General features: G+C 39.4%; 1 protein-coding gene and 1 non-coding gene across 2 annotated transcripts; both read right to left on the bottom strand.

Moving 5' to 3' along the window:
• Positions 1–5,008: 5,008 nt before the first annotated feature.
• TRNAQ-UUG (transfer RNA glutamine (anticodon UUG)) lies at positions 5,009–5,080 on the bottom strand. Its single transcript has one exon. It is a non-coding gene; the product is annotated as a tRNA-Gln (tRNA).
• Positions 5,081–5,596: 516 nt separating this feature from the next.
• LOC115671919 (serine/threonine-protein kinase PBS1) lies at positions 5,597–11,494 on the bottom strand. Its single transcript, XM_030593617.2, has 5 exons — positions 10,971–11,494; positions 10,242–10,441; positions 9,458–9,647; positions 6,912–7,303; positions 5,597–6,420 (listed from the first exon to the last, which is right to left on the bottom strand). Exons 1-5 carry the CDS (start codon positions 11,083–11,085, stop codon positions 5,929–5,931), a joined length of 1,389 nt encoding a protein of 462 aa, XP_030449477.1. The 5' UTR covers positions 11,086–11,494; the 3' UTR covers positions 5,597–5,928.
• Between the last annotated feature and the right edge of the window lie 5,817 nt (positions 11,495–17,311).

Below are 17,311 nucleotides of genomic sequence, written 5' to 3'. Positions count from 1 at the left end.
ATCAAAAACATTGTTTGATTTATTAGCCAAGTGTGGGGAAACAAGGACAAATGAGTTTTTAAGACTTAGGCTATTTCCTTTGTCTTTGTCAAAAGCTTCTTTCACTTGGTACACTAATTTACTTCTTAATTTGATATGTAATTGGGCAGACATAACCATTCCATTCTCAATTTATAGAAGTATACTGGAAGTATCAGTCTCTAATATGGCTAGACTTTATCGACATGATAGTGAGTCGGTCAATCAATTTATTGCTCGGTTTAAGAAGGTTAGAAATAGGTGCCTCACTTCGCTTTAAGATAAAACACTCACGGATTGGCTTTCAATGGTTTAAAGTTTAACATGCAAGAAAGATTTGAAGGCCAAGACTTTGCCAATTTATTTCAATTAGGAACAAGAGTGTCTAAGTATGAGCAATTATTAAAAGCCTGAGATAAATGGCCACATCAAGGCTTTACACAAAACGTGGCTTAACGGAAAATTATGAATCAGAATACGAACCTAACTTGAATTTAAACATTGAAATAAATGTGGCAAAAATGATAATCGACAAGTCCCAACATACATTAATCAACTACCCCCCCTTCGTGGGGGGGGGCGGGAAAACAACGCGGGCCGTGGCGGGCGGTGGTAAGTCTTACGTTTGTTGATCCTTGAACGTGCCAATATAAGAACAAGAATGGCTAGTGCTAAAGACACTCAAGTTTACTCGTTCAACATCAATAAGTTGGACGAAATCTTCGATTTACTCTTAAAAGATGACATGATAAAATTAACCAAAGGTCTCTTGAGTAAAAAAGAATCAGTAAACAAAAAAAATTGCAAGTGGCATCATTAATGGAGCCATATAACAATTAATTGTATTGTTTTTAAGAAAATAATTTAAGAAGTAATTCGGTAAGGAAAAATCAAATTTGCCGAAGACAGGGAGCATATAAGGACCCTTAATTAGCTAATTTGATCATTCAATTCTTTTAGAAGGGAGCATATATTGACACCAAAAAATGGCCAACTTTTTATTATAATCCGCAAGTGAAAGATAGTTAATAATAGTAGAATTTGGTAAACTAAAGTCATCAATGAACAGAACAGTCAACAACATGAAGATAATCAACAATTCTTCGATGAAGTCATTGACAACAAACATCAGTTATCCACAAGAACCTTCACCGGAATGAAGTCATCGATATCGACATGTAACTGTTGAATAACGATATTATCATATATGTAACATTTCGGATATATAACTTCTTGAGGATAAGTGTTGCTAGATAATAGGAGATTGTGTTATTTCTTTTAACCATCGATAGGATTAGGTTTCTTTTCGGTGACAACTATATTTAATCATTGGTAGAGGGTTAAGTCTCTCCAATCAATCACAGAACTCAATATTCTTTGCAAATTTATCTTTATTTTTACTTTTCTACACATTATATGGCTTGCTACAATTGACTACGGTCCTCATACATTTAAATTCCTTATCATTTGCATTCTTGTCTATAATCAACAAATGATCCTTATATCAATCCATACATATTCTTGAAGGATATTTCGTTGATGTTTGGTGAAATGGATAGAAAGAAGAAAACCAAAAGTTTCTAGATACTGTGCTCGATTGATGGATTGAACTATTCACAAGTGGCTCGACTCAGCCTGATCACCCCTGTTAGGATTAGGCACACAAACATAACGAAATAGAGAATAAAGGCAATAAATAGAGATTAAGACACATGATTTATCTTGGTTTATCCTTTCACATAATTAGCACCTCCCGTTTCTCTGTTACAACTCTCAATTATAAAAGAAAGAGATTCTCTATAGACAACAACTATTCATGGGCCAAGTTCAAACTACCAATAAAATACAGACCCAAACTATAAAATTGAGAGTATGAACCACATCTCAATACCCGGGCCTGTGCTTCTGCATCGATTAGACACTTTCTTGTCAGCTTGTAGGGCACTGTGAGTGGATGGTATTTGATAATGAGATCGCTTGCTTGAGAATATTACGTAAATCATGGAAAGCATGGTTGCACATTCAGACATTCGTGCGACGCACAATTGCCTGTGCACTGTTTCCCTTTGGAAGGCCTTCGAAGAAACCGGTGATTAAGAGAAAGGAACAATGACCCTGTTATTCTGTTCTATGCCCACGAGGCTATGTCTGATAATGGGAGCAAGGGGAGGAGTATTTGGCTCAAAGAGTTAGGGAAAAGATCAAATATTCGTGAGAAGGAAGAAAATAAAAAGTTCTAAATCATTGGTACTTTCTTTCATTTTCCTTCCTCTTCGGTCTCCCAAATATAGCATTATTAAAGAATGATATCTCATAATAATTTTTTTGCACAATTTCATAATATGTAAAAAAAATTTGTGCTACCGCTGCTAGCTAGCTATTTGAAAAGACTTAAGCTGTTAGATAAAAACGGGTTTCAATATAAAATATTCTTACACTACTCCTCACATGTAGGTTGGACTTTAATCTAAAACCAAGCGTGGAAACATATTATAAGGGGGACAAATAAGGACCATGGAAATATTTGAATTAAGGAACCCATTGCTTTGATACCACGACATATTTGTTGAGACGGCTATCAACTGTCGTCTCACAAAATCTCACATTGTGTTGAGCCAAGTTTTGCCCCAATTTATCTTACGTGTGTGTCAATTCCGTTTGTCGAATTTCACATGTCATTCATAATCCAGCTTGCATGTGAGAAAATGTGTTGAAATATCTCACATCGCTTGACTCCATACCAGCCTCTCTTTACATATGTTAGCTTAAATTTTTAGGTTGGACTTTCTAACGATATAAACGCTAATAGACTTTCAAAGAATTGCATGGTAGGGTTTCTTTTATTCCTTTCTTTTTCTTTAACAAACATTTACATTTTAGCGAGGTACAGAAATATTTTGGAAATCTTAAAAACCCCGGAGAGACAAAGAGACGATCACCACAGAACATGGAAAGGAGAGGATTGTTCGGCCAGTGGCCACTCACTGTTCATCGACCTGCGGATCATCGTCAATGGTGGAAGCAAGGGGAAAAAGAAGATTCCTAGTGCGTGCACGATGTAAAAGTTGCGAGGCATGAAGCATCTCGAACGATGAAGGGAAGAGCACAGGTGTCTAATCACGTCAATTGCTTGTCTGTTTTCTAATATATCCCGAGAAGAAAAAGGTTTCATCACCTTTCCCCGTTCTTCCCTTTCTTTCTCTTGGTGGCTACATGCACGATGAATTCTCCTCCTCCTCCTCCTTTTTGAGCCCATGGTATTGAATTAGTGAGTTATTGAATGTCGAATCATCATGCATTTCATCTAATGGTTTGGCGTTTCAGAGCAGTTCGACATCCTCCCGTCCTGCGAAATTCCATGTACCGAGTATCAAAATGAAAAAAAATGCCGCGTTCAGATTTCTTTGAGTCTCTTATTTGCCTCCCCGATTCTCGACTCCCGTGCCATCCTGAACTGATCTTGCGAGCGAGGGGAAGTGGTCCTGCACGTCATTCTCGCCTCTTCTGAGTTTCCTTCGTATGTGATTTTCCCGTTCTCTAATGGAAGGGATAATAACACAAACGGTCTCTGAACTTTGGCCCAATATTCAATGTGACCCCTAAACTTTTAATTTATTCAATATAATCCATGAACTTTAACCTAATATTTAATGTGATCCCGGGCCTTTTTCATATAGTTCAGGGACTACATTGAACATGTACTAAAATTTCAGGGATAACATTGAACAAATTAAAAATTCAGGGATCACATTGCACGTTATACCAAATTCAGTGACTATTTCTGTCACTTTTCCATATTTGAATAATATGTTTTCTTATATGTTTGGCAATACGATAGTGTGCGTGCATGTCTGTACCCGAGTAAAACGTGGATAATATAAGAATTCCATATGATCATGATAATTTTTGAGTTTATTCTAACCTGCGCAGCAACCATATTGTACTCATTCTAGCTGGAATGCACTTGGCAACACGCGGACATTCCACTTGCTCATGTCACGTTTCTACTTATTGGTCTATGCAACATCGTCGCAGTTTCTTGGTGATTGTACACCTCCTCAGGGCAGAGTCAAACCTCAACTTTGTTAATGCAAGGAAATTATTAATAAAACAGGGATTATGCTGTTGTAAATCCTATTGTTATAATCTAAAGGCGCGAATGCAGAGGCCCGTGAATCACTCTCCAAGAAATCAGGCCTTTGGTTTATGCGAGCGGCCGTGATTAAATGAATTTATACACGATTTGTGAGATTTGAAAAGGTAATCTTCAATGCTCGAACTGAAAATCTCATAATGCCATGACTAAAACACTGGCAAGATGTTATTTTCGCATGTGCTTGACCTACATATGGTTCGTAAGTCAACCGAGAAAAGTCTAGCAGCTCAGAATTTGGTGGCACAGGTGCAGTCGACTCGTGGGGTTGTTAAGCGGAAACTAGGGGGGGCTTACACTAAGCTTAAGCTTGCTGAAGATCGTTATTGTCGGAAAAAAGTACTTGTTTGAAGCTGATGATGTGATGCTTTTCTTGTGGAAAGAGCGGTTTCCGGTGAAGAAGTACCGACCATACAAGGTCCAGAAGCCAATTAACGGCAATGCTTATATCTTTGATCTTCCAAGTTCGATGAGTGTCTCTTCCACTTTCAATGTTGTTGATCTATGAGTCTCATTCTAATGATGGGCCATTATACCCGGATCCTCTAAATGACTCGAGGACGAGTTTTTCTCAATTGGAGGGGATTGACTCGATCGGATGCGGCTACTAATGACTTTCTGGAGCGTCCGGATAGGACATAAATCCAACCAGAGGGGGGGACAACAATTCGTGTACCAATTTGAAAAGCTCGTTCCCACCACTCTATTATGTCGGAATGGAGTTTTCTATTTGTTGTCTGTTTCACGGACCTCAAAATCCACTGTTAATCGTTCACCTTTTCAATTTTTATGTCAGGAAGCGTTCGTCAGATTTTACAAAATTCAAAAAGGAAAAGGAGGTCCTACCGGGAGTCGAACCCAGGTCGCTGGATTCAAAGTCCAGAGTGCTAACCACTACACCATAGAACCACTTCTTGGGAATGTCTTCCTTCATTTCGACTAATGACTGGAACTCTTCTCCTCTAAAATTTAGACACTTCTCATCTGTTTCGCCTGCAATTGCTCGGATCAAATTCTCCGAACTTGCTGAATTGCTCCATGTTCTCCTTATATACACGGTGGCGCTGATTCCTCGAGTCCATCACGACTCGATAGTCTAACGACGCTGATGAACTTAGATTCATCCTATTTAAGGAGCTAAATGGTTCTTTCTTGCCGTAGTCTTTTAGAGGACAAGAAGACAACTGTTGCAGCTAACAAAATGTTGCTCCCCTCGCGCATGCAAGTGCAACATCTCTAATTACTTTTCAGGTAGTTCATTCATGGCGCGTAAAAGAAAACACAAGCATATAGTACATCCGAAACAAGGAGAAGCATCGCCAGTCCCTCAGTTTCGAGTCAGACTCGTCGTAAGTTCAGCTGAAGAAGGCTAAACTCAGACATGATACTTCAGGAATGTTTCGTTTGCAGAGAGAGCCTGGCAAATAAACTGCAACATGTCCAAAGACTATCAATTTCTTGTTTTGGTTTAACATTCTTGTACACTCTGTGGAGGCAATACAAACCCATCAAGTACCTCCTTCTGTTCTGAGTTTCTTTCGTCTGTGTAGTCCATAAAGGATACGGAGAAGTACATAAAAGCAAAACATTTCCCCCACTCTTTTTGATCTTCCGGGGGGCGATTTAGACATGGAATATCAAAAGTTCGTTACATTTCAACAAAATCTCTGGCTTCTCAGCAAGCAAAATGCAAGAATCAAGTCAAAGAAAAGCATCACCATCCGAGCTCAAAGCAAAGATACGGAAGGCTTAAGATGTCAACCATTAGAGCCATCGAAACTGCCTTGAGCAGTCTGCCGTCTCTTATCTCGCCAGTTCTCGCCCCACATCTTGGCCTCCGCCACGGCTCTTTCCCTGTCTAAATCCTTGTTCAATATCCTCGCCGTGTCTCTCAGAGAATCATCTTTCTCCGACGACCCTTCTAAATCCCACCTGCGCCCCGATTCTTCTCCTTCCTCGTTCCTCAGGATCTTCCCTCCCCGATCGTCTCCGCTGCTCTTACCCTCCCTAACACCTCCAGATCCTTTGAATGCGTGCCCAGCGGCCGTGTTTGGGTCGTATGCTTGGTTTGCTAGATAAGAAAGAGCTGTGACCACATCCCTCGTGAGAGGACGAGCTGCCGCCTGTTCTTGGATGCACATGGATGCCACGGCAAGCGCCTGGTAGAGCCCACGCATTGGGTACTGCCCCTGGAGACTTGGGTCCACCAGTCTAGAAAACTTACGGCGGTCATTGATCAGCGGACGTGCCTGGTAACGACAAATCCATGATGCATGTAGTTCATTTTGGTTCTTGCTAGAAATGAATTAAATTGCAGGCATCGAATCGAAAATAAATGACAGATTGCACTAGCCAGAATGGGTGCAGAGAAGCTAGGCCGGGCTGGTTTTCCTGTGACTATATAGCGACTCGACAAGAAAAACAAATAACTAAAAGGAACAACAGCAGCCTACATTGTGATAGAAATGTCTATTTCCTGCATAAACTAGAATCAGCGACTAAAAGTCTTTTTAAGTTTTTTATATTAGTCAAGCTACACGTATATAAAGGAGGAGGAAAAAACTGATTGGGTTAGGTATGTCCATTTCCGTTGTCAAGCAGAATTGAACCCCTATCAATCCCAATTCATACTTCAATGTGGTCATCCAATCTGATCGTTGGTACTCTTATTTTATAATGTTTTCACCTTATGCCCTTTCTTGCTACAACAAAAACAAAGAGAAAGAGAAACCAGCCTTACCCATGCAACTAAATTCTGTTCTCCATGAGGAAGGCTACTATCGATCGCCTTACGTCCAGTAATCAGCTCTAATAAGACCACCCCAAAACTGTACACATCAGATTTTACTGTGAGTTGTCCAGTCATAGCATACTCGGGAGCACAGTACCCATAAGTCCCCATAACCCTCGTAGAAACATGCGATTTATCTCCAGTTGGCCCAAGCTTTGCGAGCCCAAAATCAGAAAGCTTTGGATGGAATCCTTCCTCTAGCAATATATTTGACGACTTGAAATCTCTATATATAACTGGTGGATTCGCTTTGTCATGCAGGTATTCCAAACCTCTAGCAGCACCAGCAGCTATCTTCATTCTAGTGTTCCAATTCAGAGGCTCCTTCCCAAGAGGAAGATCTGTGGAATGACCAACACTGAGTATTAGCAACAGCATAGAGTGCTGTGGGCATAATCCAGAAACACCAACAACAGCATCAGCAACAGCCACTTCCCTCTAGTGGGGATTAGGAGCATAATCAGAACCATGTGCTTGCTAACGTGCACTTGTAATATCAAGAGAGATGCGATGTTCTAAAAAAATTTGAATCAATTAGCATTAAATGTAATTTATTCCATACATTATTTTTGTCATATGAAGATTCACTTGCCCCTAAGACCGTTCCAAATCCAGTTTAAACTATAACTCCATGGCGGCTAGGCTAGCTACAATCAACAGTCCCCTCATCTATGTTGGCCATTGGGAGCATCATTCCTTACTCTTTATATATCGAGACAACGCCCATGATAGTGTTCAGTGTGCATGAGAAATAAATTAGGCACACAGAAATGCAAGTAAAGGCTAATAGAAAGAGAGAGAATCATGCATAATTATTTCTAATCAAACGAGTCTAGACTCCAGAGTCATCTCCTGTCATAATTTAAATCGAAATTTCATTAGATAATGTTCTTTTCACATTATTATCAAAAGATCGGCATGAACAGTAAGTTCCAAGGGCCAAGCACATTTAAAAAATGAGAAATTAACAAGCTGTATCATAACCACATAGTATTATACAAAATACAAGCTAGTAGAACATGGTCTCTGTATATGCAGATGGGCCAAGAATTAGCTGCTGCTTCCTAGGCATACTCATCTATTGCTGGTTTTATTATGTATTTGTGCATTCAACCTCACACTCTCCTCTTCTCATATAATAAGCTGGCCCCACCACCATTTCTCTCTCTTTCTCTCCACGTGAGACCACTCCCTCTCTTTTCTTTTCTTTTTTGGCCCGGTAAAACTTTCTCTCTCCTAGTTCCTTCATGTTCCTCTTCAACTTTTTGTCGTCTTTTTAATATTTTTTCTTCTCAAAAGCGGCCATGGCTAAGCTTGGTAGCATAGCTCGAGCAGCCATGGTCGCTAGGGCTGAGCTCTACTACAGAGCTCCCACGGCCATGGCCGAGCTCTACTGTGGAGCTCACGAGGCCTCCTTTCCCTTGTGAGCACAAGGCCAACGTCGCACAGCTCGTGCCCACGTCACTGTAAATGAGCTTGATACAAGCAGGGTCAGCCACAGGCCACAAGGGCATCAACAGCAGGGTCAAGCTGCCGCCTTCATGCGGTGGCTCAACGATGGTGTGGGGGTCTGCTGAGTTGTGTGGAGCAGAAAGGGGTTATTTTTCTTAAAGTGAGTAAATAATCACATGTGATGCAGTATAGATTTATTTCTTGAAATTAAACAATCAGTGCTACTCGAGTAGCAGCTAAATTTGGTCCACAATAATAGTTATTCAAGGTGCTCAAGCAATTTACTTTCCTAACACGTCATTGACTGATATTTATTTTATAAAGAATTATAAAATCTGTTAACAGAGCAGCAAATGCTTGGCAAATATTGCTAAAGCATTTTGGGGGAAGCATAATTATGCATGAGTTTTTGAAAATGTTGAATATCAAGCCGGCATCCTTAGTTATGATTTTATTCTACCAATACAACAGCAAAACTAATCATGTATTTTACCACCGTTTGGCATTCGTCATTATAGATCCTCTCACAGCATCACATTCTATATAGTACCACCCTAAAGATTTTACTCCACTCTCAAGACTTTTTAATCTTTCCCTACTATTTTCAACCTGCATTCTCCGCATACTCTCATCTACTGTGTCTATGATGCAACTCTTAGCACTCCCGCACACATCTTTTCTCATTCAAAAACAGAAAACTGCTTAGCTCGGTCTTTTGCAGACACTTTGTGTCTCGGTTGCTAATTTCCACATTTTCAAAAGATTCAAGCATTTTCAGCACAATAAAATAGCTGGAAAAATAGAGAACCTCTTTGCCTACCACCATTCTTGCCAGATCCAAGTGTTTACCATTATTGATTCAAACTTTAGAAAACCCAACCCGGTTTCTTGTCACAGCTAATACCACCAAGCCTCATCTTTTTGGCACAAACAGAACATTTTGTAAACAATTGCATTACCAAGACACAGATCATCATATAAGTAGATAATGGACTTTCACTCATATAAGGGAAATCAGACAATTATTGACAAGAAAATCGTACCGTGGAGGTGATCTTCCAATGATCCCAAGGGCATAAATTCATAGACAAGAAGACGCTGGTCACCATCAGCACAGTACCCAATCAAATTCACCAGGTTAGGGTGATGTAGAAGGCTCAACATGAGAACCTCCACCAAAAATTCTCGGTTACCCTGAAGACCATTCCTATCCAATTGCTTAACAGCAACCACCTGTAGCGGCAACGACAAAGTAAACAATAAAAAAGTCCGGCCATACTCATTACTCACCAAGGACTGTTAGAAGTGTTAACAAAATAAGCAACATGAAATCCAGTAGGATAGTTTCATATGCATCTGAAAAGTAACTACCGAATAGACATCAGAAAACAGAAATTCACTCACTAGCTTTTTACACCTGATTCGCTAAGTCTTTCTGAGTGAACTACATTGGTTTGAAAACTCCAACAGATCTTCATCAAACATATGATGAAGTATTGTGCAATAGGTGCTTCAATGAGAGCATATCCAACAATTATTTCATTCATGCACATAAGAACAAAGAGAATACCAAGTCAAGTAAGACCACCATAAACTAGGGATGCATGTGAACTAACCCTCACTTTGGTCCCATGTAAATAACCATGGGTCATGACATTTTAGTAACTCATTATAAAAAAGATTGTTCATAACTCGAACATCAAATTAGCCGACATTTAACGTCTCTAAACTTGTCAATTAGAGCACAAACAAGAAAATAAATAAATTAAAGTATAACTGAGCACATCATACAGCTCGCTTCTGCAGGTAAATCACCGGATAATTTACCTGACCAGTACTCTCAAGTCGTCCTTTATATACACGGCCAAATCCCCCTTCTCCTAAGAAACACTCGGACCGGAAATTCTTCGTTGCAGCTGCAAGCTCACGGAAAGTAAATGTCTGAGCAGCGATACCAGGTGCATCCTTAAGGCCAGGTAATTCTCTTTTGACTCCTGCATTGCCTCTCAATCGTGGTCTGTCCACTCCTGCAAACGTAATTTGTCAGAGTTGCCCATTAGAAATGCAACTTTACAAATACATCAATTTCATTGACTTCAAGACAAAGATCAAAAGGGACGATCATCACATTTAATTCATTGACTTCAAGACAAAGATCAAAAGGTTCACATTTCTGATTTGCACCAAACTCGGTGGTGCCAGCAAAAGAATCCGATTCGGCTCAGTCATTTCTCTTACACTAACCAGAAGTATAATCCACACGAAGATTGTCTATGCAGTCATAAGGAGATCTCATTCCACCAAAAGACACAGGAGACAATCCTCTATGTGGGTCTGCTTCTTAACAGCAAAGAATAACGATCTTATCAACAGATAATCAAACAAACAACGATCCACACAACAGCGACAACAAAGCCAGCATCATCATTATCTTCCTTTAAGTCGCATAGGCAACATCAGACACGCCCAGAACAGATCAAGAAAGTAAATCACTGAAAAACCAACACAAGTGTCACGTTTTTAACAAAGAAAATTAGGGGTCTTGACAGGACTGACCAGAGGCCAATCTGGAAATGTCAGACGAGAGATGCCCTTGATTCCGATCGTCGCTCACGTTCTCAGGATTCAGCTTCACGTCCTCCCTCGAATCGAAACACGAAAAGCAACCCATCCTCTCAAATGGGACCTCGAATCGATCCTCACAATCCCAACAACAAGAAGCTCATCCGGAGAGAGCCATCCCTTGACGACGCCTCACCAATCCAATGCTCTCACGAACACCCAAATCAGATTCAGACCCCTCAACACTTGCCTTCACGGCAACCCAACCGCAGAAAACACGAAAAAGGTTCAGCCTTTATCTGATCAAGCAGGCGGGTACCAGCAGAAAGACAACAGAACGGTGGCACCTCGAACGGAATGCTCGATTCTCCTTCCTGGTTTCAACTGATCTACCCTCTGAGGAAGACGACGTATTTATAACAAGGAAGGAATCCACGTAACTTCTTCCCCATTTCACCACTTCTATTCCTCTAGATTTTCTCCCTTCTTTCTTCGAGAGAAATTTTAATCCTTTTTCTCTTTTCCTTTGCGTTTTTTTTTGGGTTGCGGAGCAACTTCAACTGTTGACCCTTTACTTTTACTCGATCAGAAGAAAAAAAGAAAAGAAAAGAAAAAGGTACGATTACTCGCATTTACTGCGGCTCTAACTTTCTGTCTACTGCAAGAAGGAAACAAAAACAGAGCAGTAGGTTTGTACGAAGTTCAGGGTGTGAAAGTGGTGGCGGTCGTGGTCGTGGTGGCGGTGGCGGAGGCAAAATGGGGAATTCGTAGACAAAAAAACGTGCCCAATGGCGGGACCGGCGGCGCAGCACGAGCAAAAGCCCCGTGTCTTTGCAACCGCTCCTTTCTACAGTTTGGTCGTCGTTTGGCCGAGGATTACAGACGCTGCGGTTTCTTGAATATATTCTTTTTCATTGGTTAATGTCGTTTCAGGTTGTTTTCTTTTTCCTTGCTTTCATATGAATCCTTAAAACAAATGTACGGTTATATAATTTTCATGAAAATAAATTATGCTGTTTTACATTTATTCATCCTTTTCGTTTTGAAAATATTCATAATTCCGTGAATTTTCGTGTGTCTACTTAGGTAACTTATCCTACCGAACGATATCTCGCAATAATTTGCTTTGAAAAAATTACCCGTTGATCAAATATATAATATACTTTAACTAATCACTCGCCTACTATACCTCCGCGTGCCTCGGGGGGGAGAAACACCATTAAAGGCATTGCTAACCTCGTGAATTAAGTGAGATACGAGTCAAAATCCAGATAGATAATCTAAACATTAAATTGTCTGCATTCTAAGGAGTAGGGGATCAAACGTTTGTCATTCGCCTCACCCATATGTACGTACCGGTGGATACTTATGGGGCCACTTTATTTCACGGAAAGTAAATGATTCAGAAAGCAATTTCCTAGAAACGATGGATTGTATCATTTACAAAAATGAATGACATCGAATATTTAGATATAAATTGTTGCCGATAATGAAAATACCATTCATTAGTTAATTATTTCAAGTGATACGGGCGATCATTTTTCGAAAAATATTTTCCAAATCCTTTATTTTTTGCAAAATGAAGGCACCCTTGATAGCAAATCCGATTCCCGATTCCCACTTCCACATTCATAGATATTGCCCATCAGTTTCTCCCATCTCCTCTCTCCATCTTCAGAGATAATTGGTGCAAAATAATGAAAATTATAAAAACCGTTCTCTCCTTCTCCGCACATTGGATTACGGTTCTGCCCAATCTTTACTCATTAAGAGAATATTATTTACCAAAGATACCTCGGGCAGTTCCATATGTCGGCCGAATTCAAAAGTTTTGACTTCATATTGGCATGGACGGTTCTTTAACCACTGAACCAATCTGATTTCTTTTCTTAATCAAAAGAATGCAGAAACCAAAAAGAAAGGTGCGCCAAGAAACTTCTAAGTGTACATGTGTATTCGGGTCAGAAGAAGTCTGCAGCAGAGGTGGATGATAATGTCATCATGTGCATGTGTAGCCTCAACCAACATGTTCTGCTTCTTGTTCTTTCTCGCTTGGCATTATCGAATAAAGGGAAAATGCAAGATCGATCTTTATTCAAAACCCGGGAGAGAATCATTCGGTTCGGTTGGGTGATACATGTCCAATGGGTGTTGGGTCTTAACCCATAATATGCTGTGAAGATCCCAACCCTAGCCTTCCCCGAGTACCCACTTAGCGCCAAATCCGACTATCTATGACCTGGAAGCCATGAGCGAGCTCCTTCTCAGAAATCTTTATAAAGGGGAAGTTCTTGAGCCCATCTGGTGTTAGCACGTTGACTTTTGATTCTTCTCGGACATTCACTCTTGCCATCCATTTTCTATTGTCAGCTGAAAATCCACCTTGAACAGCTAAACCGTGGTTCTAACTAGCTTAGAAAATGTGGGGAAAGCATAAATGAATATCGGCAGGCGCTTTCTCGAAGGAAAATACGAACATATTAACATACATTGGGTAAGTAAATCAAACGTAAATACTGGTCTTAACGGAAAGGCGCTACGAGAAACTGAAATTAGAGGGGGCTAGATCACACACAGACATATGTAGGCACTCCAATCTTTTGTTTGATTCAAGTTCTTTTCTATAGTAAGCTTTATGCTATACCAAAAGGAATAATCTACACTAAGTTTCACTGAAACGTACGAATCGACAAGATATATGAAATGGACTCGGATGGAGTTGGTGCACTGCCCCTTGTTTTGGTTTTGTCCGGAGATGGAATTCAATTAAGGAGTTGGTGTATTCTGATACACCAGACACGATTTGGTAGAGAGCTTTGCCCTCTACATGTCTGCCAAGTTCCGTATCGTCCTCCCTGATAGCTTTAGATATCTCAATTCATGCGTATGAACATTGAACATCACATAAAGGGCAGAGATGTTGCTTTCATGCGCGTACGAGACTCGCTCGCCGATGATGTAGGAGAACAGATTCTGGAGCTTTTGAAAGCTAATGACAGCGTATTTGGCTTTGGCGTTTCTTCTCTTTTGACTTGGTATTTTTTTACACGGCTAAACTGTCATTATCATATACTGAAGCACCGATCGGGTTTTATTTAAATGAGATTATTCGAATTGCTTATCGAGGGCAGATACTGGATTTTGAATTCATGAAGCGACAAAGATCACCGAAACTTGATAATGAAAATGACAACAGAAGAAGACCCGAACTCGCTCCAATCGCAGATCGACTACAGCAACAACCCAGCTCAAACGACTTTTGAATTTGCAGCTTCGTGAGAGGGTTCGGCGATTTCATCGAAGCATCATTGGGTTTGGATTTCATTGGTCGAGTTTTGCTTTTGATCTCGAACATATAAAAATATGCTGAAGATCTTCCCAAATTTATGGGCTGGACAGCATTCCCCACTCCGCTGCAGAAGCTGATGATTTCAGGGAGACTATTGGATAACTTCACCATTGTATTGGTCCTAATGATGTTAGGGTACACTTTTTCCAGTGTATTGTAATGATTAAAGGATGAAAATCATTTATAAACGTTTCGATCTGTGTCACCTAGTAGGGCAAATGAATGTGACGACTTACGGTTTAACAACCGTAATATCACCCTTAATAGGAGGAGACAAAGTAATTGAGATCGTACGCATGTCTACGGGTTGAAGAGATACATAATTCGCTTCCCTGGTTAAAAGGGTTCTTTTTTTTTTTTTTTGGTTGACAATTTATACAACAAAGTGCTTGATATGGTGCAAAGTATTTCCATCACAATATGACATGGGGATGAAGGGCCAAGTTCCAACTCGTCTGGCCTATTTCATTGTACATGACAACTTGTGGTATATAATAAGCATAAACAGTTTCGTTTTTTCTTACCACCGCCCGCAGCAGCTGCGTTGGCTTGCGCTCTAGTCCCCCCACGAAGGGATCAAAGTTCGAACTCCAGCCTAGTCGTTAGGGATTTTTAAGTGTGGCGCCGTGGTGGTGGGTCCTGTGCTAGCGTCACCCCAGGTTTACCCCTCCGGCTGTCAACCGTGCGGGGGTTCCTGGGTTATCAAAAAAAAAAAAAAAACAGTTTCGTTTTTCTTTTTAAAGCAAATCATATCTGAGACCGTGTTGATCTGGTGGGTAAGATCCAATTTCTGTAAAAGTTTGACGAAGTCAAAAGACAAAAGAAAATTGGAGGAAATCGGGCAATGGCAAGTGGAGAGATGGATCTACCCAAAACATGTGGAGCCGCAGGAAAAACCATAATGCAAGACCAAGACGGGCAATGCAGCTGCTTGCAAGACAGAAAGATGAAGTTCGGTCGCGCAGAGGGGAAACTGAAGGGGAAGATTCACACGTCCTATTAAGATCTGAATGCCATTTGACGAACTAGTTCCTCAGAGACAAATTCTCTTGTCTTCTCCTTTCTTTTGCGGGTCCTATTAAGATCTGTACGCCATTGATGAACTAGTTCATTGGAGACAAATTCTCCTGTCTTTTCCCTTCTTTTGGCGGGCGGTCAGTTCTTTGACTCGATGTTTGCGCGTCGCGAGTACTCCGCAGACGAACCTTCAGGTGAGAAGCCCGCACCGCCAAGCCCACCGAGGCGACGCGGCACCGCCTTCGGATGGAAGCGGTGCCCGCACATGGATCGGTCCCTCAAAAGTCCATTATGGAATTGAGTCAATCAGGCAATGGCCCCGTGAAAGAAACGGTACAAGACCGACTATTTCCTTTGCGTCATGTTGATGTAAGAAGATGAGCGTGTGGTGCAGAACCTTAGGTGCCGCATGAAAACCATTCTGGTTCTGTCCAAAACTGATTTTTTATTCCCAAAATCAGTTTTGGACCAGAAATCCATTTGGTAACGCAATTTTATTTTTCTATTTCCGGGACAAGTTTGCTTCCAAAACTGATTCTGAAACCAGAAATGAGAACAAAAAAAAAGTTGATTTTTCATTACTGGAACAAAAGTGAAAACCATTTATGAGGAATTCATTTTCTTCAACACACATATTCATATGGAAGTCACGATCTTTGAGGTGAGAAAAAAAAGCAAAAAATCAAAAATTTCAAAACTTAACAGAATGGTTTAGAATCTGTGGCTACCCACTTTCAGTGAAATTTAAATTTTTTTAGGTACCGAAAAAATAAATAAAAATAAATAAAAATAAATAAAAATAAATAAAAATAAAAAATTTCACAAAATGGCTTAGAAAACCTATGGCCACCAACTTTGAGCAAAATTTAATTTTTTTAGTTGCTAAAAAAAATAAAAAATTCTAAAATTTAAAAACTTGACTGAATATCTTAGAATACATGTGGCCACCCAATTTGAGCGAAAATTTATTTTTTTAGGTGCCGAAAAAATAAAAAAAAAGCAAAAAATCAAAAATTTCAAAACTTCACAGAATGGCTTAGAATACTTGTGGCCATCCACTTTGAGTGAAATTTAAATTTTTTTAGGTGCCGAAAAAAATAAAAAAAATAAAAAATTTCAAAACTTCACAGAATAGCTTAAAATACCTGTGGCCACCCACTTTGAGTGAAATTTAAATTTTTTTATATGCCAAAAAAAATAAAAATAAGCAAAAAATTAAAAATTTCAAAACTTTACAGAATGGCTTAAAATACCTGTGGCCACCCACTTTGAGCGAAATTTTATTTTTTTAGGTGCCGAAAAAAATAAAAAAAAAAGAAAAAATTTTAAAACTTCACAAAATGGCTTAGAATACATGTGGCCATCCACTTTAAGCGAAATTTAAATTTTTTTAGGTGCCGAAAAAAATAAAAAAATAAAAAATAAAAAACTTCACATAATTGCTTAGAATACCTGTGGCCACCCACTTTGAATGAAATTTAATTTTTTTTAGGTATCGAAAAAAAAATAAAAATAAGCAAAACAGAAAAATTTTCAAAACTTCACAGAGTGGCTTAGAATACATGTGGCCATCCACTTTGAGTGAAATTTAATTTTCTTTAGGAACTAAATAAAAATAAAAATCAAAATCAAAAATACCATTTGGGCATCTAAAAAATATTAAATTTTACTCAAAGTGGGTGGCTAGAGGTATTGTAAGTGATTCTGTAAAGTTTTGAAATTTTTGATTTTTTATGTTTTTTTTCACCTAAAAAAATTTAAATTTCACTCAAAGTGGATAGCCACATGTATTCTAAGTCATTCTGTGAAGTTTTGAAATTTTTGATTTTTTGCTTTTTTTTCACCTCCAAAAATTAAAATTTCACTCAAAGTGGGTGGCCACAGGTATTCTAAGCCATTCTCAGAAAGTTTTGAAATTTTTGAGTTTTTGAATTTTTTTTGGGCACCTTAAAAAATTTAAATTTCACTC

Source organism: Syzygium oleosum, unplaced genomic scaffold, assembly GCF_021117445.2.
Source record: "Syzygium oleosum isolate NSW1041296 unplaced genomic scaffold, Sole_v2.1 Sole_v2.03, whole genome shotgun sequence".
NCBI lineage: Eukaryota > Viridiplantae > Streptophyta > Magnoliopsida > Myrtales > Myrtaceae > Syzygium > Syzygium oleosum.
The sequence above is the reverse complement of the archived record's forward strand: the minus strand, read 5'-3'. Positions and strand labels throughout refer to the sequence as shown.